The sequence below is a fragment of the Conger conger genome, chromosome 4 (assembly GCF_963514075.1).
Source record: "Conger conger chromosome 4, fConCon1.1, whole genome shotgun sequence".
In the NCBI taxonomy this organism is placed as follows: domain Eukaryota; kingdom Metazoa; phylum Chordata; class Actinopteri; order Anguilliformes; family Congridae; genus Conger; species Conger conger.
In genome coordinates, this window is record NC_083763.1 from 7,447,632 (window position 1) to 7,467,196 (window position 19,565).

The following is a 19,565-nucleotide window of genomic DNA, read 5'->3' on the forward strand; positions in this document are numbered from 1 at the left end:
ACAATAATAGTTTATACCGATAATTATCATCACCAGATTTTTTTTTGCAAAGCGCTTCTGCGTCCCACCGCGAGCTTCCAGCACGTGTAAGCAGGCGCGTGCGGATTTGGGCTGTGAGGAATGCCCTCAGCGGGAGCCGTTCCGCAGGCGAACGTAGCGAATCTCCAGCTACGTCCCGAACTCCGGCGCAGGAGGGTTCATTTCCTGTCGCCGGCAGAACAGCTCGTTTCTCGCCCCGGCGAGTCTAGAGCGCACGCTGCTCGCCCGGCCCGGCGTCCTGCTGCTGGAGCTTCGCGGAGGCAATTACAGCCTCGTCTGGGACGTGTCAGCGCCGCGCCATCCCGGCCTGCGCGCTGCGTTCGCGTCCCGTCTCCGCCTCCTCCCTCCTCTGGAGACTGTCACCGTTTCGCAACGACACGCCATTAAATCCGGTCAGTTCGGAATGCGCCGGTGTCCACCGGGCAAAAAAAATGTCCGCCCAAAGCAACGGCATTGTGCAGAATCCGTGTCACGTGTCGCACAATTATACGATATAATTCTTATAAATATACATGCGTATGTATGACCTTTTTACTCAGTCGTCATTATAAATATGTATTAGTGTAAAAAAAAAAATGTTATTTAAAGGGTAATTTAGATAAATGTATATTTGCCATTATTAAGCTTATTTTTTTCTCACTTGCGATTGTCCTTTTAAAGACAGTTCAGGCCTGTCCTAATTTTAGACCGTAGAGGTTCTACGATTGCCAGCCGGGGTGGTGTACAGTGTCCTGCACCGGCCACACCACCCAGGGACATTCTACCTATCAGGTTCTCAGTGTTGATGAACTTGTTAACTTCCCGTAAATAATTGAGTAAGGAAATAATTAAGAGCAAAGCCTCACCCTGCTCTTGCCCTTTACTTATAGGCTACCGGTAAAAGACAGTGATGGATTGCTTTACGCAAAACCGGAGGAGACGCAAACACTGATCATATTCGCTATATGGTATCGCTATTCTACGCCATGTTTATAATGTGCCATAACGTCGTAGCGGCTGCTGCTAAGTCCTTCTGCCTAGCATAGCCCACTGTGTATCGAGCAGTACAGGAAGGCTGTTTTAAGATAAGTCTGAAAATAAATAATACTAAGTGATGGACCTGCCACACAATGCAAATGGATGAGGATGTATTCCTGATTTTGTTCACAGCACGAGGAGGGTAAACATTAGCCAGAAATTAAAGTTAGACGGAACTAAGAGCAGCACTAGCTCCCACAATATGACGTATACACGAGTGAAACGGATCTTTCTGGTCCATTTGACTGACGTTAAATTAGGAGGTGGGCTCTCTGGGGAAGAATACGCGCTGCTTTGTGACAGGATATTGATTGTAGGGGAACGGAAAATTGACAGATATTTGATCTAAATACACGCCCGCTGGTACACGATGACGTGAAATAAAAAAAAATCATGTTTTGCGGGAAATGGATGAAAAAAAAAAAAACTTGAAAATGAAATAAAAAATTAAATAAAATACACAGCTATTACGATTTTATCCATTTTTGGGAATATACTTCAAGACGCAGTTATGAAGAATTAGAATTTTCATTTGTGCTGGTCTTTAAGTCGCGGGTATTGCACATGCCCAGTGCGACGGGCACAGTGTGTGATTTTTGCAGCAGAAGAACCCCCCCTTCCACATGCAGACCCCCCCCCCCACACACACCCCCCCTCCACATGCAGACCCCCCCCACACACACCCCCCCTCCACATGCAGACCCCCCCCACACACACACCCCCCCTCCACATGCAGACCCCCCCACACACACACCCCCCCTCCACATGCAAACCCCCCCACACACACACCCCCCCTCCACATGCAGACCCCCCCCACACACACACCCCCCCTCCACATGCAAACCCCCCCACACACACCCCCCCTCCACATGCAGACCCCCCCCACACACACACCCCCCCTCCACATGCAGACCCCCCCCACACACACCCCCCCTCCACATGCAGACCCCCCCTCCACACACACCCCCCCTCCACATGCAGACCCCCCCCACACACACACCCCCCCTCCACATGCAGACCCCCCCACACACACACACCCCCCCTCCACATGCAGACCCCCCCTCCACACACACCCCCCTCCACATGCAGACACCCCCACACACACACCCCCCCTCTACATGCAGACACCCCCACACACACACACCCCCCCTCTACATGCAGACCCCCCCCACACACACCCCCCCTCCACATGCAGACCCCCCCTCCACACACACCCCCCTCCACATGCAGACACCCCCACACACACACCCCCCCTCTACATGCAGACACCCCCACACACACACCCCCCCTCTACATGCAGACCCCCCCCACACACACACCCCCTCCACATGCAGACCCCCCCTCCACACACACCCCCCTCCACATGCAGACCCCCCCTCCACACACACACCTCCCCTCCACATGCAGACCCCCCCCACACACACACCCCCCCTCCACATACAGACCCCCCCTCCACACACACCCCCCCTCCACATGCAAACCCCCCCACACACACCCCCCCTCCACATGCAAACCCCCCCACACACACCCCCCCTCCACATGCAGACCCCCCCTCCACATGCAGACCAGCCAGCCGCTCATTAGCGTGTGCCGCACCTGTGCCGAGAGTCCCGGTGATCCATGGCCCGCTCCCCGCTCCCCGCTCCCCGCGCTCCTCCCGATTCATCACGGGCGTGACCTGCCGCTCCCCGTTATGGAGACGAGAGGGGCTGTGCGGGGCCCGGGCGGGAGGCGCCGGGAAGATGAATGTGGGTTTTTAACGCATTAACGGGCTCTGTCTTTCACGGGCTCTCCCTCCCACCGCGCGGAAACGCCGCTCCCGCTCCCCCGCTCCGTCCGGTTTTTCCGGCCGCCTCGTTTCCTCCCCCCCCCCCCCGTTCTTACCTCTCCCGCCCAGCATCCTCCCCGAATGTCCCGATCGAGCCGCCTGACCGTCCCGTGGCCTCGCGCAATAATGAAAGCACCGTCCGGTTCCGAGCCCTGATCCAACCCACTCTGCCACATGAATGGGAAAATGGACTGTGTTTATGTAGCGCTTTTTATCCAACGCTCTTTACAACTGATGCCTCTTCTTCACCCATTCACACACACACACACGCACACACACACACGCACACGCACACGCACACACGCACACGCACACCAACGGTGATAGGCCGCCACGCAAGCTAACGTCCCGCTAATGTCACCCCCCGTATGAAGAGTGATATGCACGCGGCCACATTGCTTATGACACTGGTGTCATAACTGAGATTACCGAGTAAGTGATGCCTTTAACCCACCGCCATCTCGCACAGCCAGGCACCGCTGGGCGATCACTGAAGCGGCTCACTCAAGGGCGTCCGCCGCCAGCCGGCCGGCCGGTTACAGGGCCCCTCACCGCCGGAGGCCCATGACTCGCCCGGCGGCTGTAGGCAGGGGCCCCACGATCTACGCCCTGCGGCTGTACGCAGGACCCCACGATCTACGCCCTGCGGCTGTACTCAGGGCCCCATGATCTACGCCCCGTGGCTGTACGCAGGGCCCCATGATCTACGCCCCGCGGCTATATGCAGGGGCCCCATTATCTATGCCCCACGATCTACGCCCCGCGGCTATACGCAGGGGCCCCCGCGATCTACGCCCCACGGCTATATGCAGGGGCCCCATTATCTATGCCCCACGATCTACGCCCCGCGGCTATACGCAAGGGCCCCCGCGATCTACGCCCCACGGCTATATGCAGGGGCCCCATTATCTATGCCCCACGATCTACGCCCCGCGGCTATACGCAGGGCCCCATGATCTACGCCCCGCGGCTATATGCAGGGCCCTACGATCTGCGCCCAGCCGGCCTTTGCGGCTCGCCAAAGCCAACGCGCATTTTTCATCATTAGTCCAAATCTTTGAAGCGGCCATTAAGTCCCCTCACGTACGGCGGCGCGGAGGCGCGTCTGGAGATAAATTGACATGTTTGCGCGGGGTGAGCGCGCGTCGTTCGCGCTGAGGGGGACGGCGGTGACAGGCTGCCTTTCCGACAGCTGCTGCTCCCTCGCTCGACGGAGACGGCGGAGAGCTTTCCTCTCCCGGCTGTACCCCCCCCCCCTCCCCCCTCTTCACCCCCCCCCTCTGTTATTCATCCCAATTACACGTGTTTTCCCAGTGTAGCCGGGTCCACGGCGCTACAGTCAGACTTTGTTTTGGCTGCTTTGTTTCGTTCTGCTAAGAGCTGCCCCCCGCCCCCTCTACCGGATTCCCACTGACCCCCCCCCCCCCCCCCGCTCCCCCTCCCTCCCCAAAAGTGATCCTCACTGGTTTGGCTCCATTTTACAGTGAGGAGCTGGTACTGTGTGTTCTAGTTCATAATGAAAAAAACCAGGGTTAACGGGAGGCCCGGTTCGACGGAGGTCTAGAGTTACCACCGAAGACGGAGACGTTGTCGGAACAGGAGAACAAGGAATGGAAATGTCCAGATTGTTTGACTCTTAACGAGCGGTTTCTGTCCCCGCTGCTGTAGTATGTAACTCTGCACTCTGCACTGCATACATTTTAGAAAATCAGTTGAAGTGAATATAAGGATTATCACTCCTGTAATTGTTAATCCCCCCCTTCCCTGTTGTGTTCTCTTGTTGCAGGAATCTTCATATTCATTTGCACTGAAATGCCTTATCAGCCTTTCCACTGTTATATTGCTTGGTCTCATTATAATGTACCATGCCCGGGAAATCCAGGTGAGTGGCTGTGTGAGACCGAGGAGGGTGGCTGGGTACGAGCCTGTTGCTTGCTCTGTGTGTGTGTGTGTGTGCTTGCCTGTGTGTGTGTGTGTCTGTGTGTGATTGAGTATGAGTCTGTTGCTTGCCAACTCTGTGTGTGTGCATGCCTGTGTGTGTGTGTGTGTGTCTGTGTGTGATTGAGTATGAGTCTGTTGCTTGCCAACTCTGTATGTGTGCATGCCTGTGTGTGTGTGTGTGTGTGTGTGGTTGAGTATGAGCCTGTTTGTTACCACCTCTGCACTTGTGTTGTGTGTGTATTTGTGTGTGTGCATGCGGGCATGCTCGTGTATATGTGGGTGGACATTTGTGTCGTGTATGCGCACATGAGTGTGTGCATATGTGTGTGTATGTGCATGCCTCTGCATGTGTGTGTTTGTGTTTGTGCCTGTGTGTGTATGTGCGTGTGTGTGCATCTTAATATTAACTGATCTACCATCGAGCAAAGATTCACTGCAAACATTTCTGAGTCATGAATTCTGAAACCTGCATGGGTTTAGAATATGACTTAAATGTTCTCTAATGACGCTGATGTGGGCACGTCACTGATGACTTCTAAACGGGGAGAACAGTGAAGAAGTGATTTATGATCACATTAAACATGGAACTGTTAACCAATCAGTACGGCTATCAGCTGAAGATCTTTCATGTGTCGTATTAGTCACGTGTAATTATATTAAAATTATCTTTTGAATTTTAAACTAATTAGTTAGGGTGCATTTAATAAAGATTAGATGTTAGATTTCCTCATTTCATTGGCTTTTGTGCGAGAGTTTAACCGTAACTATTCCATGCTTCAGCGCTGTGCATAATGGTTGTGTAATTTCAGACCGATTATTTCACTGGTTCTGAAAATGGACATCAAAATGCAATTCCAGTCGACATAGTTATAGACACAATCAAGGAAGACACACCACTGTCTTGTTTGTGGAGGAAGAGCATACACAACTACTGAATTCTCAAGGGCAATCACATTTTCATCGTTTAATTATTAAAATGAACTTATGATGAAAGAGAAAGAAGCAGAGTAGAGATTAAATAGTCGTTTCCTTTCTTATCCATTTCTTCTTTATCCAAACGTCTTTTTCAGAAATAAAGGTACGAAAAGTGCCTAGAAATGTACAAATGCTTGTCGCTGGGGCGGTACCCTATACTGTCGGTACATCAAATTTGACCCCTAGCCAGCAATATATAATTAATTTGTGCCTTTTCTGCTTGGAAAGGACGTTCAGTTGTACCCAAAGAGAACATTACTGTACTTTCAAGGTACAAGGTACATTTGCCAAAATTGATCCTGGATGAACAAAAATGCACCTCCACTGCCACTTTGCTGTGCGTGCGTGTGCACGTGTGTGTGTGTGTGTGTATGTGTGTGTGTGTGTATGTCTGTGTGTGATTGACCATGAGCCTGTTGCTTGCCAGCTCTGTGTCCGTGCATGCCTGTCTGTGTGCGTGCGTTTGTTACCACCTCTGTATTTGTGTTGTGTGTGTGTGTGTGTGTGTCATTTGCCAAATTTGATCCTTGAAGAACAGAAATGCACCTCCACTGCCACTTTGCTGTGCGTGCGTGTGCGTGTGTGTGTGCGTGTGTGTGTGTGTGTGTGTGTGTGTGTATGTCTGTGTGTGATTGAGTATGAGCCTGTTACTTGCCAACTCTGTGTGTGTGCATGCCTGTGTGTGTATGTGTGTGTGCTTGATTTAGAGTTTGTCACCACCTCTGCATTTGTGTTGTGTGTGTGTTGTGTGTGTGTGTGTGTGTGTCATTTGCCAAAAATGCCCCTCCACTGCCTCTTTGCTGTGCGTGCGTGCGTGTTTGTGTGTGTGTGTGTGTGTGTGTGTGTATGTTTGTCTGTGTGTGATTGATTTAGAGTTTGTCACCACCTCTGCATTTGTGTTGTGTGTGTGTGTGTGTGTGTGTGTCATTTGCCAAAAATGCCCCTCCCCTGCCACGTTGCTGTGCGTGCGTGTTCGTGTTTGTGTGTGTGTGTGTGTGTATGTCTATGTGTGCTTGATTTAGAGTTTGTCACCACCTCTGCATTTGTGTTGTGTGTGTATGTGTGTGTGTGTGTCATTTGCCAAAAATGCCCCTCCACTGCCACTTTGCTGTGCGTGCGTGTGCGTGTTTGTGTGTGTGTCATTCCCCTCCCCCGCCACGTCGCGGTGTTTCCGAGCGTGAGCTGACGCGGGTCCTCTCCCCGCAGCTGTTCATGGTGGACAACGGGGCGGACGACTGGAGGATAGCCATGACGTACGAGCGGATCTTCTTCATCGTGCTGGAGCTGCTGGTCTGCGCCATCCACCCCATCCCCGGGCAGTACGTGTTCACCTGGACGGCGCGGCTGGCCTTCACCTACACGCCGTCGGTGGCGGACGCGGACGTGGACATCATCCTCTCCATCCCCATGTTCCTGCGGCTGTACCTGATCGGCCGCGTCATGCTGCTGCACAGCAAGCTCTTCACCGACGCCTCGTCCCGCAGCATCGGCGCGCTCAACAAGATCAACTTCAACACCCGCTTCGTCATGAAGACCCTCATGACCATCTGCCCCGGCACCGTGCTCCTGGTCTTCAGCATCTCGTCCTGGATCATCGCCGCGTGGACCGTGCGCGTCTGCGAGAGGTACGGCCACACCCCGCCACCCCCCCGTACACCGCCCGCCCCCCCCCCCCAAATCCACGAGGAGTTAGTGTTTTGAAATCAAAGAATCCCATTCCACTTGGCTCTCTAGGCTCTTACATGCGTCCACGCCCTCTTTGTAAGATGTTTAAGCGTCCTTTACGTTAATTCGTGGAAGTGTAATTGTTCCTTTGGGGGAACGGGTGTATTCGCTTGGTTGCCGAGCTTGCCCCCGGGATCTCCTCCCGGTAAACTGAGCGCTGTATCTCAGGGGGCCAGGAGAAGAGGAGGATTTTTCTCCGAAAGTTTGTAAATAAGGAAGTGAGAAACGCAGGGTCTGGGGTGCAGCACACGGCTCTGAGAAGCGAAGGCGCCGTGGTAACGTCAGGCGGCTCTGCTTTGCTTTATGTTTGCCTAGTCCTGGATTCTCTTTCATCTTTAAAAAAAAAAAAACGTTTGAATCACGCTTTCCGGAGAGTCCTCTATCCTCTGTGTTTAATGTACGGTGCCTGCTGTTTGGGTTTATCGGTGCTGGTAGACATTAACTTTTATATGTGAGACGCGTTAGAAGGAGTTTGCACTGGACGACGGAAGTCCTAACCTGTCAATAAATCAGTTTTTTCCCCCTCCCGCAGCCTGGCTTTCACTTTGCACACAGCTAAGGCTTTGGGCTACCTTCCCCCTTCCCCTTTACCCCTCCCCCCCAACGCTAACCGACTGTTAACTGCCTGCCCTACTCCCCAAACTCCCTGCTCCCTCCACCTCCAACATGCCAGAGAGTGACTGTAGGTCTGAGATGGGTCGTTGACCTTTGACCCTACTGTATTGAACAGGAGCAGGGGAAGCAAGAAATCACGTTGAGCACCAAGGCTGGTAGCTCTACAAAACTGCCCATCGTAAAAAACAGACTTTTGTTTACTGGTACAAACTGTAGTGTCTGATTGGACTTCGCTTTAACTGTTGTTCTTTGAGCTTAGAAGTTAATCGTCTTATTATTGTTCTACTAAAAATAAAGCCACAAAGCCTTCCTCCATGATATTTGTCAAGTAAAAATACTTCCATCTGTTGTTCAATGGAACAAATAATAATGCCGAAGGTATACGCAGATATGACAAGGAAAGAAAAAAACATTTAGAGAACAACGGCGTCAGGGTGGAGTTTTGGATTGTGTTGGCACGGCCCTCGCCCTCCTTCTTAACCCTACTGAGAGGAACCCCCCCCCTAGTGACACAGTGCTCTGCATACGACGTCAGGGACAGAACACTGCACGTGTCACCGGTCACGCGGTGCACTGTATGCAGTGCCGGGTTGAAGCAGCCGGTCGGTCGGTTGAATCTAGGTTGATTAACGTGCAGGGGAGAAAGTGGTCTACTAAAATAGTGAACGAGGACACGAGGGAGGGAGGAGCCCGTCTGCCCTGTCCTCTCCACCGCAGTGCATGCTGGGAGGGCCGCTCACCTCTCGGTGCATCTGGTGAATAACCTGTGTGTGTCTATAACTCACTGTTGTGCTTTCTATTTCCCCCACTATGCTGCCCCGTAGGGATGCCGAGTGAGTCCTTGTTCTCTAGCCGTGGAAAGCGCAATCATTCTGCACCGAGCTGGCGCCACCAACTCCCTGCGTGGGGCAGGGGGGGGGGGCACGAGGGGGGCACGGGGGTGGGGGTTACGTTATTATTACGCTCAGGGATGACACCAGGAGGAAACAGGCTCCTTCCCCCAAAGCAGTGCGTTTACGGCACTATCTGACCAAAAAAAAAACAAACAAAAAAAAACAAAACAGACAGGGCAGATTTTTTTAGTTTTATTCGTTTAGTCACCAGGCGGAACCCAGGGAACACCCCAGTTTGAAAAGCACTTTGAAACACGCGTCTCTTCATCATCTGTTTTTGTGGTGGAGGAGGAGGGGGGGGGAGGAGGGAGTTTGTGCTAAAATGGAGCTGCTCCTTCAGATAACCTTCACAGACCACCCTTAGGACAAGTCTATTTTTTGTTATTATTCCTCATGAATTAATTAGAGATTAATGCGGCGCTCACTCTTTCATGATCCCCTTCAAATATTTGCCAAAGTAACAAAAGCTAATTGGGCTTTGCAGCTGTGCGATGGTTACCTTTACTGGGTGGCCTCAGCGCTGAACCCAATGTTTTTAAATTGTTAAAATATGTTTCAACCGATTTAGGACGTACACATTTAAATTCAATAATAAATGAATGAATGAATTAAGCATGAAAAGAAAAAAAAATATCAAGCCAATGTTTAAATATGAATATATACTGTTACATTATATATTTATTTCTTTCACTCACATTGATTATTTCGCTGTTCATTTCGGACAAGATATAACAATACCAGACATCGTATTTTGAACGAGATGAAAGATGCGAATCGTTTAGTCATTTTCCTCTAGATTCCACGCAGCAACCGCGAGTGCTGAAGAATTGAAGTGTCCATTCTAGCACAGTCTCCCTGGGATTGGACAGCTCGGGGGCTGGGGAGGACCGATCGGGTGAGAGCTGCCGTTTCTCCAGCTTGGAGTCTGTGAAACTTGCCGGGCTCTCACCCCTGGTAAACAGTGAAGCAGCATGAGGGTCTTCATGTTTACCGCTTTTCTCTCATCTCTGCTAAGAGGCGGCGGCTTTCCAAAGTGCTCTGGACTTCCGGGGTTCTTGCGTTTTTGGGTTTTTTTTCTCCGCAGACGGCCGGGCGCTCCCAGGCGAGCGGACGGCGGGAGATCGGACAAGGCGTCGCTTTGGGACCCTATGTGCCTGGCGGGTGGGAAATACGAGGCACAGCGGGGGGGCTAGGCAGGGTCTGACAGTCAGGGAGCCGCAGTCAGGGAGCTGAAAAGAGAGAAACAGCAACACAGGTCACACCTTTACTTTCGGCCATCTTTATTCCGATGATATCTTTTTTTTTTTATTCCCCCCAGACTCATAAATCATGCAGACTTCATACTCCCCTTCTCCCCTCTAACAAATATGGCATGCCATGACAGCGCTCCTTAATTTACCTTACCTTACCTTACCTGGCCTTACCTTACCTTACCTTACCTGGCCTTACCTTACCTTACCTTACCTTACCTTACCTTGGCTTACCTGGGCTTACCTGGCCTTCCTTGCCTTTCTTTACCCCATGTGAAGCAGACACACCTGCATGTTGCGGTCCCCATAGGACAGAGGTTTCAGCTACACAGAGCATGGATTGAAACCACTAAGGACTCATGAAACCTGAGACGACAACATGGCACCATTTTTTTTTTTTTTTTTTTTTTTTGCCTTCTTGCGAAAAGCTTTTGCCAGGCACCAGGCTACGAGCTTCTCGGATGGGTTCAGGACTTGCTCTCGGGAGAGATTGATAGGATTGAATTGCACACAATCAGCAAGCCTCCTCATCTATCAAAACCGCATGCAACTGCCTGTGGCTTTTGTGCTTTTCTCTTCTTTTTTTTTTTTCCAGACGACTGACACGTTCTCTTCCATCAGTATCTCATAATATCAATGTGCAAATCATTTCGGATGATTAGTTCTCTCCGGTGTGTTGTTTCGTGCTCTTGCGGTGTACCGTCGCTCGTGTCGGGAGTGCAATCTCACTAAAGAGAAGGTCTGACACTAAATTTTACACCCTGTCCCACGAAGGCGCTCTGGGAACGCACCATCCCCCCCCCCCCCCCCCCCCCCCCCTCCCCCGAGTGCGCTGTCAGCACACTCCCCGTCCCGCTGGGAGCAGGCCCTCGTGCTGCCGGAGGATGGAGAAGCTGCAGTTATTTTCCCCCTTAAATTACAGTCAGACAGGCAAGCGAAAACATTGTTCCGTAGCACTCAAGCTAATGAGTCTTCGAGTAAAATACGAAACCACGGGGCCCTGATGCTTGCTAACGGCGTAGATGCCACCGAAATGAATATAGCCATGTCTAACGGGTATGAAATTACTTCCATACAGATTAAAATTTACATATCCTGGATTGTATATACCTTATACCTGTAAAAAGCATGACACATGGAGCCAAGGTTTGACATTGTGCATCCGTCTTAAGGTTCTCAGGGTAGGAAGGAAAGCCTTAGTTACATGATGAGGCCTGACTCTTAAATGAGGTCTGGTAGATACTAATTTATTTACCTGACACGGGGAAAGGTCAGGAACTGCTGAATGTCCTGTTTCAGCCGTTCTCTCCCCATCTCAATGCTGAGAAACATTAAGGGCCAACGCGGAGCGCGTTGGGAAGGCATCACCAAGAGTGCCTAATGTCTGGAATTAATTCAGCCTCCTCTCGAAGGTAACGGAAGACTTGTCAAGGCGACAGCTTTCTTAAAGACACGTCTGCGGCAATTTCCACTACAGGGTAAACATGCGAGGGATCGTTTTCATCCGCACCAGGCATAATCCATTGATTTTTCTGTTTTGCATTGTGTGTGATCCGCAGCTGTTCGAACCCGGCGGATCGTTTCTGTTCTTGTGAATGTTTTTGTTCTCCTAATCCAGGGCAAGGCTTTCTCAGGGTCCTGAAGGAGACCCTGGGAAAGCAGAGAAAAGAGGGATGAAGCGGTAGAGGAAGATAGAAGTACGGGCCCATTTCCGTAACGCCACGCGGGGTAGTAAATTGATGCGGACAGCATGGGAATGTTAGAATCAGAATGCAGTTTTAAAGCTTTTAAAGGTAATGAAATGGGAGCATAAATCTTCCCCTCCTTACCTCATTGCATTCCAGGTCCAACTTTCTCTCTGCGTTTTTTTTTCTTCTTTTTTCTAAAAGCCCCAGAGCTTTAAGCTTCTCTTATTTTGGAAAATTGATCAGTTACGCAACGGCCAGTTACTGAGTAAAGAATCTGAAGAATTAAAAAATGTGTTATCCTGGCATAAACATTACTGTTATTATGTTTATTGCTTCCATTACTCTTAGTCACTATATTTTGTAGTATTATTATGTATGTAGCACTATTTCTGAGTTTGCTACTTTATTCACGGGCTATTCTGAAGCTGATTAATTTGTTGGTATTGGGAGGCCCAAATCTATGCAGCCACACATGCTCTACGAAGATAGATGGAGGCTTGGTGTTTCAAAATGATAATTTGTGTCTGTGTTTTGCTTCCTTTTAGGGGTAATTTCAATGCATTTGTGATCACTGCTGATCAGTACCGAACATGAGATCGAACAGGAGAAGCTTATTAGGAAAGCACAATTTTATCGATTTTGTCCAAATACTGCTAAATTAATCTAAACTACAGACTCCTTTTGTATTGTCAGTTCTCTTCCTCTGCCTCATCATGTGGCTGTTTGTCTGTTGACGTCCTTCTGCTTGTGCTGTTATTCGACTGTAAAGTTATTCACTAGCAGTAGTGAATTTTCTCAGGACCCAGTAGTTTTGGAAATGCCTGCAACGCAAATTATCCGACATGGCCTCTAGAGGTTCCGAGTATGTGTATTTCCAAATAAATTGGGTTGTAACTTTAAATATGACTTCTGAATTCCATATACATACATTCTAGGTTTTACAAGCAATGGTAAATTAAGATGGAAAATGTCTGCATTTAGTACAGTAGGGTGCAGGGATCACAGATTTTGTGTATGAGGGCAACATTAACGAGTTTTGAAATGTAGCTGTTTATTCCAGAATAATATTTAGCAGACGTATTATGGATCACCATGGCTACGCACCTGCTGAAATAAATGACACCTGAAATTCCTTCAGTCGCTTACCATGTCATTTCACAATTCCAGTTCAATTGGCTTATTTGCATGTGACATTTGAACACTTAATAATGCTGTATTTAGCATTATTAGCATTACTACCTGACATCATTTGAGTTGAATTGCCTGAAGTTGCTTTAAAGAAAAAACAACTTGGAATTTATTACCAGGCCTAAGCTTACTTTATTGTAGTTTATATGTCATCCACTGTCTTTAAAGTGGAATCACGATTATGTGGCCAAGCTCCTTACAGTAGATATTGTGTCTTAATTGTATATTTTTTCAACAAATCCACAACCTTAGCCCGATGTGTGTCGTGTCAGTGTTAAATACCTACGCTCTGTCAGTCACTCTTACACTTTTGCGGGGAGGTCAGACGAAAGTGCAACGTAGTGGTCTGCTTGGGGGAATGGGCTGGGTTTTGAAGGCTTAGTAAGGAGTGCAGTATAATCCTGGGTTTGATTCTTCCAGTTTTGTATTAGTTTCCAGCTTTTTTCACAGTACAAATCCAACACATTTTTGTCAATGGGTTATACATTCCTTCTTGCACTCAAACTACATGAGCAGCCTCACGCTACTGACCGGGCAAATGGGGTTAAGCCCACCGCCTAGTTCTAGTATACTCCCTCAAACGAACAACAGAACAACAGGTGATCTTGTCGGTTACGTACTCTGAGAGTAGAGGTATTCCCCAATAGCGCACTGAGGAGGCTTGATAATTGGGTCAGTTGAGATTTGTCTTATCATCCTCGGGCCCATGGATAGAGTTGTTGCTCGCAGATAGACACACGATAACAACAATCCCTGTATTGCAAGACAGACAGGCAGGCAGACGCCAGTCTAGTGATGCCAGGGCACTTTCCAAAGCCGTCGAGTATCTCAACAAACAAACACTGGGAAATAGGCAGCGAATCGGAGAGTCTCGTTTACAAGTCCCCTAGTCTTGTGGTGCCAGCTCTACTCCATTTCATGCCAGTGCACAGTCACAGTATATTGAGAGCTTCAAAACTTTGTCAAATCATTTTCCCCGTCATGGAATGGTTGTTTCCAGTAGGGGAGTTTGGACAATTAAGTGGAAACGTCCATTATTTACGTACAGTAGGACAGTAGGGTTTAAGGTTTCTACACAGTGGGGGTTACCGTAAGTGTTGAGGCGTAACTTCAACACACACTCAAATCACCTTGTGCTGCATACATTCATTAGGCAATCGCTAGGTGTTTTTGCTCAAGTGTCTTCGAACTAATCTTAAATAAGTTGCCCGTGGCACGCTCCGATCTGCTGCTCCCGCGGTTAGGAAAATGACTCCCTGGCTGGGTTACAAGTGACGAGTTACAGACAATATCATGTGACTGGAAAACAAGGGCACTTAGACGAAAAGCGCTCCTCCTCGATAGCTGTAATTACTGGGGCCATGAAGCTCTTCGCAATTGAGAATGTTCCACTGTTTCAGCCACAGACGAAAGATGCTGATGAAAAGAGCTGATTGAGTGGAACTTATGATCCTTTAGATAATTGCCAATATTACTGACGGTGCAGCCAGCAGCGAGGATTGCCTTTTCCGCCCTTCCACCAGATCTTGCCACTTTTTATGGCCGAGAACCACATTATTTATTTTTCTTCTGAGAGGGACAGAATTAAGGAGGAAAAGTAAAAAACTGCAGGGATAATTAGTGTGGCATGAACGCTAAGAGAGGTCAAGTCTTGTGGCCCTAATGAATGCGTGTCTTGATCTCCTACGTTTAGTTTATAATGTAGTTTATGTTTCTCCAATGAATTTGTGTCAGTGGTTCCCAAACTCGGTCCTGGAGTACCCCTGTGTATGTTTTTTTTTTTTCGTTCCAACCACAATTTCCATCTAAGAATTTTAACAAGCTGTTAAAATTAGGTACTCTTCAGAGGAATCATTTACCTTAAACCACATGCCAGAAATAGCTTACATGCATATTGTGCTTAATACACCACCTTGCCAACAATTACACAAGAAGAGGCAACAAATAAAAGACTGAGGTTAATTATTGGGCTCCTAATTAGGTAGTAGAACACACTTTTTTTTTCCTTAAATGAATCAACACAATGTATGTTTGCCTTATTATCATTTTGCTTTGCCTTTGAATGATTAATTATCATCCAAATTGGTTAGTTTTGGTGGGCAGGTGTCCACACTTTCACCAATTAGGAGCCTACTGATTCACCTTAGTCTTTAATTTAATCAGTTAGGAATAATTAACCACTTTTTATGCAGTTTTTCTGCAGAATGAATGCATTGTTTGCAATATAGCACAATAAGCACAATGTGAACCTGGGCATTTTATTATTTATGGCATGCATGGCTATATGACAAAATGGGGTTTAAGAGGGTAAATTTATCCCTCTAAACATGAAAAACACCCAATTAAGAAAAAATAACCTCTTGTTAAAATTCTTGGATTGCGATCGGGGTTGGAACAAAAAACCAGCATACACAGGGGTACTCCAGCACCGAGTTTGTGAACCACTGATTTATATGACCAACTTTGTCTGCAAACAAACCTACTGAATATACACTCGCCCTGTCTTTGTGACCCTCTACAGTAGCTACAAATAAATTCCTGCCAGGGCACATAGTAATTAACATGAATCCTCTGCGTATGTTTTCTTTCTGTTTTTAGGATGCAATATCAACATGCAGTATCAACACATCAACGATTCTTAAATCTTGGAATATGTGCATATTCCGCTCCTCACACATTTTTTCACAAATATTAATTTTTCTTCCCGTTTTCTAAAACTCTCTGTAATCTTAAAAACACTCTTTAATCTTTAAAAAAAATCTCTCTAATCTTTTAAAAATCTTCTCAATCATAGTGTCTCCATCTTCCCACTTTGAACTTATCTGTAGTGATCTAGAGGTAGCTGAAATAAATGGGCAAACTGTCTTCTTCCTTGTGCTAATGCCTTCCTTGTGTTAACATTTAGAAAGTTGGACATTAACAATTTTGTTTAAAAGTGTAAAAGTATACTTAAACCAAGTCTGCACATTAAGTAAAACTGCAGCTCTATTCTGCCTTTGAAATTCAGAAGGCCAGCGGAATTTGGTCATAGATATTTCACATACTGTATAAATTACAGGCTGTATCACTCATCTGGGCAGATATGAGTAATCATTGTAAATGGACTTTGTGCTGTATGTGGCCATTTTAAAGTACATGCAGGTAATATGCTGCATAGTTACCCAATCCCTTTGCACACTTTATTGGATCCATTTTTCCCAGTCAGCATTGAACAGTGAGTTTTTTTTTAAAACTAAAACTAGCAGAGTCAGTTCGCCTTTATGTCAGCCCACAGAGGGGCTGATTTCCACAACCGTTCAAATGCTGGGAACCCTCCTCCTCAGCTGCTGATGTTACCTGAGTGCGTTCTGCACATTTTTGGATTGTTCCCGCTGACCTAAAAACCTGTGTTGTGTAAAATTGAGGGAACTTGCCCCACATTACGTTTGTCGCACACTAAAGGAATTTCCACGGGGACGTCTATGAATGGACCGTGGGGGCTGAACCTCCCGCAGTATCAGTCCGGTGAGATGCTTTAGAAATCTCGTCCAGGTATTAACAGAGGGCCTTGTTCTAATAAGAAATAACATTAAAAATTGCTTTACTTAGCATTAGCTTCAAAACAAGTAGCAACATAAAGTAGGAAAATCTTGAGGACATACAGTAAAATGTTCAGTGTTTAATGAACTCTTAATGCTGTGCATGTGGTCCCTGTTGGACCCATTTAAGCTCTGATAGAGTTAAATTAACACTGGATATTCTCTGTGCACCGATTAGATAGTTCAGTTGTTGCTCTTGCCCAATCAGCAGACACCCTAATTTAACCCTTTAAGTTGTACAATCACAAATATGTGATTAGAAACTTTACTGAACATAATAACGTTGACGTAATAATCACTACAGGCAATGCAGTTCTAGAAGAAACACTCCAAAAAAAAAACCTCCCTCCTCAAAGCATCAATCCATCTCAGGTGACTTCAACAGTCATCTTCTCGCAAAGTTGTCCTTTAGCCTAATGATTTTGGGCAGTGACCGTAATGCAAAACTGTACACAGCGCCTTCAAACACAAAATGGTGACGGGGTCCTGTCAGGACACCTCCTCCTTTGGACTGCGAACGCAAACACCCCTCTCACAGCCACACCGCAGTCATTTAGCTTCATTGACCCGCTGATCTATTAGACCTGCTCAGTGCCAGTGTCCACGCTGATGGACCCCATGACTGAATTGGTGACTGAATCAAAAACACGATAATGTATTCGGCGTCAGCGATGACCTGCGATTTTTTTGCACGTCCCTTCCTTTGCTCTCAATATACTGTATTAACAGCATGTAGGATGTGGAAATCTCGCGTTTCCAGCATGTTCTACCGTATACTGCTTCTTTGCATGGAAACTTTGGGCAAGCCATCCACCGTGGTTTTTCAGAAAAAAGAAAGCTTTTTTTTCTTCAGTGTCTGCATGATTGCAGCAGAAAACAAGGGGCCGTGTGATCGATGGAGACAGGGTGGGTTCAGGAGCTGGTTGAATGGAAAATGTTGACGGTGAAGTGTCTGGGGGGGGGGGGGGGGATCCGCACATGTCACACTTCGGGGGTTGGTTCACAAAATGCAGAACATCTGCTTCAGGGATGCGTTTTCCGCTCGATTACATCCAGGCGAGAAGGTAAGCCACTGACTGTCGTCTAAATGTGGTCAGCCAGGTCATTGGGAAACCCACTTTGGGTTTGGTTCCATCAAAGTAACCATTGATATACTACACAATGCACCATCCATTCCACTTTGAGCTGACTCCTATTTTCTTTTGCTTATGCATACTCCCAAGGTGTAAATAAGAGAAATGCAAATGCAATGATCTGTCATTCTTAGTGCTTGGCTCCTCCCTGCCTGATCTTTTAACAGTTATGGGGTCAGGTCCTGTGTTTGTATGGATCTGTGCTTTATGAAATGAGCCAACCGAAGTCCCATAATTTGTACTGAATTCTTTGCTAATGAAGAGCATATGTGGGCTCTGGTGTTTTTCTGTATGCAAGAGCTAGACACTGTAAGTCCCAGGAAATAAACTCATAACATTTTCCCGGCCATCTCGCACACAACAGAAGACAGACATTATGATGAATGCTGCTCGTTTGGTTTTCATTCTGTTTTCCCTCTTTCTCACTGCATAATTTCCCAACCCATTTGCTGTCGATTCTCTCAGGCAAAATGCCATCTGCATTTGTCACACTAGGTGCGAGGTCATGTGAAGATCATGCCACCCGAGAGTCTCGCAGTTGGACTTCCTCGCCGCTGTGAAGCTGCACAGCCAGACTCTAGCTTTTTTTTTGAAACTGTGTCATCTGAAAACTGTAGCTGCAAGTTCCTAACCTTTCAGTGCATTGGAATTCAGTCAGTTTATTATTAAAGTACTGCACTGATCTACTGTTTTTTCTGTCTACTGGACACTGGGCCAGTTGCGAGTTCAGTTTAAATTCTCTGAATAATGCAAGGGTTATATTTTTCCTGGTGCCGAACAGCAGCTAAATTAAAAAGCTGCTGTTCTTCCCATGGAAAGGTAGAGCGAGCGATAGAACCTTGGTTTTTGCATAGTAATAGATGAAGGTTATGGGTAAGTTTGCGATCCATTTCTTTAAAGAGCTTGATTGCTGGGTTGTTCCCATTTTTTTCTTATCAATATCTGGATAAAGGGCATCTGAGTTTCCCCAGACGCATGAAGAATAGGACCCCGGTGATTCCAATGCCAGCTTGCATTCTCTGTGAAGATGCCTGCTAAAAATATACTCGTTATCAAAGATCTTTAAGAAAACAGTTACTTATGCAAATAGGGTGCTTAGCTTAATTTCATGGCTTAATGCAGGCTATTGATTTTGGCACAGCCCGTCGATGAGTGCATTGTGGGTACTGTTTCACTGGAGTTTTTCCTTTAAGAAAACAGGGGCGAGCTGAGCTGTAAGTTTCCACTGATTGTTTTGTGCCTCTATTCATTTACCTTTAAAAGGAAATGTGCAAGGTAGGAAAGATTTTGATTATAATGTGATTGCATTGTGATTTTTGCCCTTTCAATATGATTAGAGCACACGATTAGAATTCTTATTAATAGTGTGCGTTTTTTTTTATTCATCATAAAGATCAATTTGTGACATTATTTACCACATGCCACCAAGTTGCTTTTCGGACATTTTGCACCCCTGTCCGTGCAAACGTATTATCCATGGTGGTGAATGTTTGACGGGAAAAAAACCCCATTGCACAAGACTCGGTTTTCAATCCTTTCCACGACAAATAGAAATTAATCTCCTGGGTGTCTTTCTCATGCACAGCTTATAACAGTGTCGTTATGATCAGTTATATTGACTGCTCAGTGCTGTGTAGAAGAATGGCCAGAACTGGGATGTTTGACCATTTTTATCCAATGAAGTACTGAGCCATA

The 19,565-nt window shown here is 47.2% G+C and overlaps 1 protein-coding gene across 3 annotated transcripts in view; it reads left to right on the forward strand.

The window, feature by feature from the left end:
• LOC133127088 (small conductance calcium-activated potassium channel protein 2-like) overlaps nucleotides 1-19,565 on the forward strand; it is a 94,160-nt gene that overhangs the window by 57,852 nt on the left and 16,743 nt on the right. For all 3 annotated transcript variants that reach the window (XM_061239722.1, XM_061239721.1, XM_061239723.1), the window contains exons 4-5: nucleotides 4,671-4,766; nucleotides 7,007-7,425. In XM_061239722.1, the coding sequence (XP_061095706.1) occupies nucleotides 4,671-4,766; nucleotides 7,007-7,425 (515 nt within the window). The remainder of the gene's footprint in view (nucleotides 1-4,670; nucleotides 4,767-7,006; nucleotides 7,426-19,565) is intronic.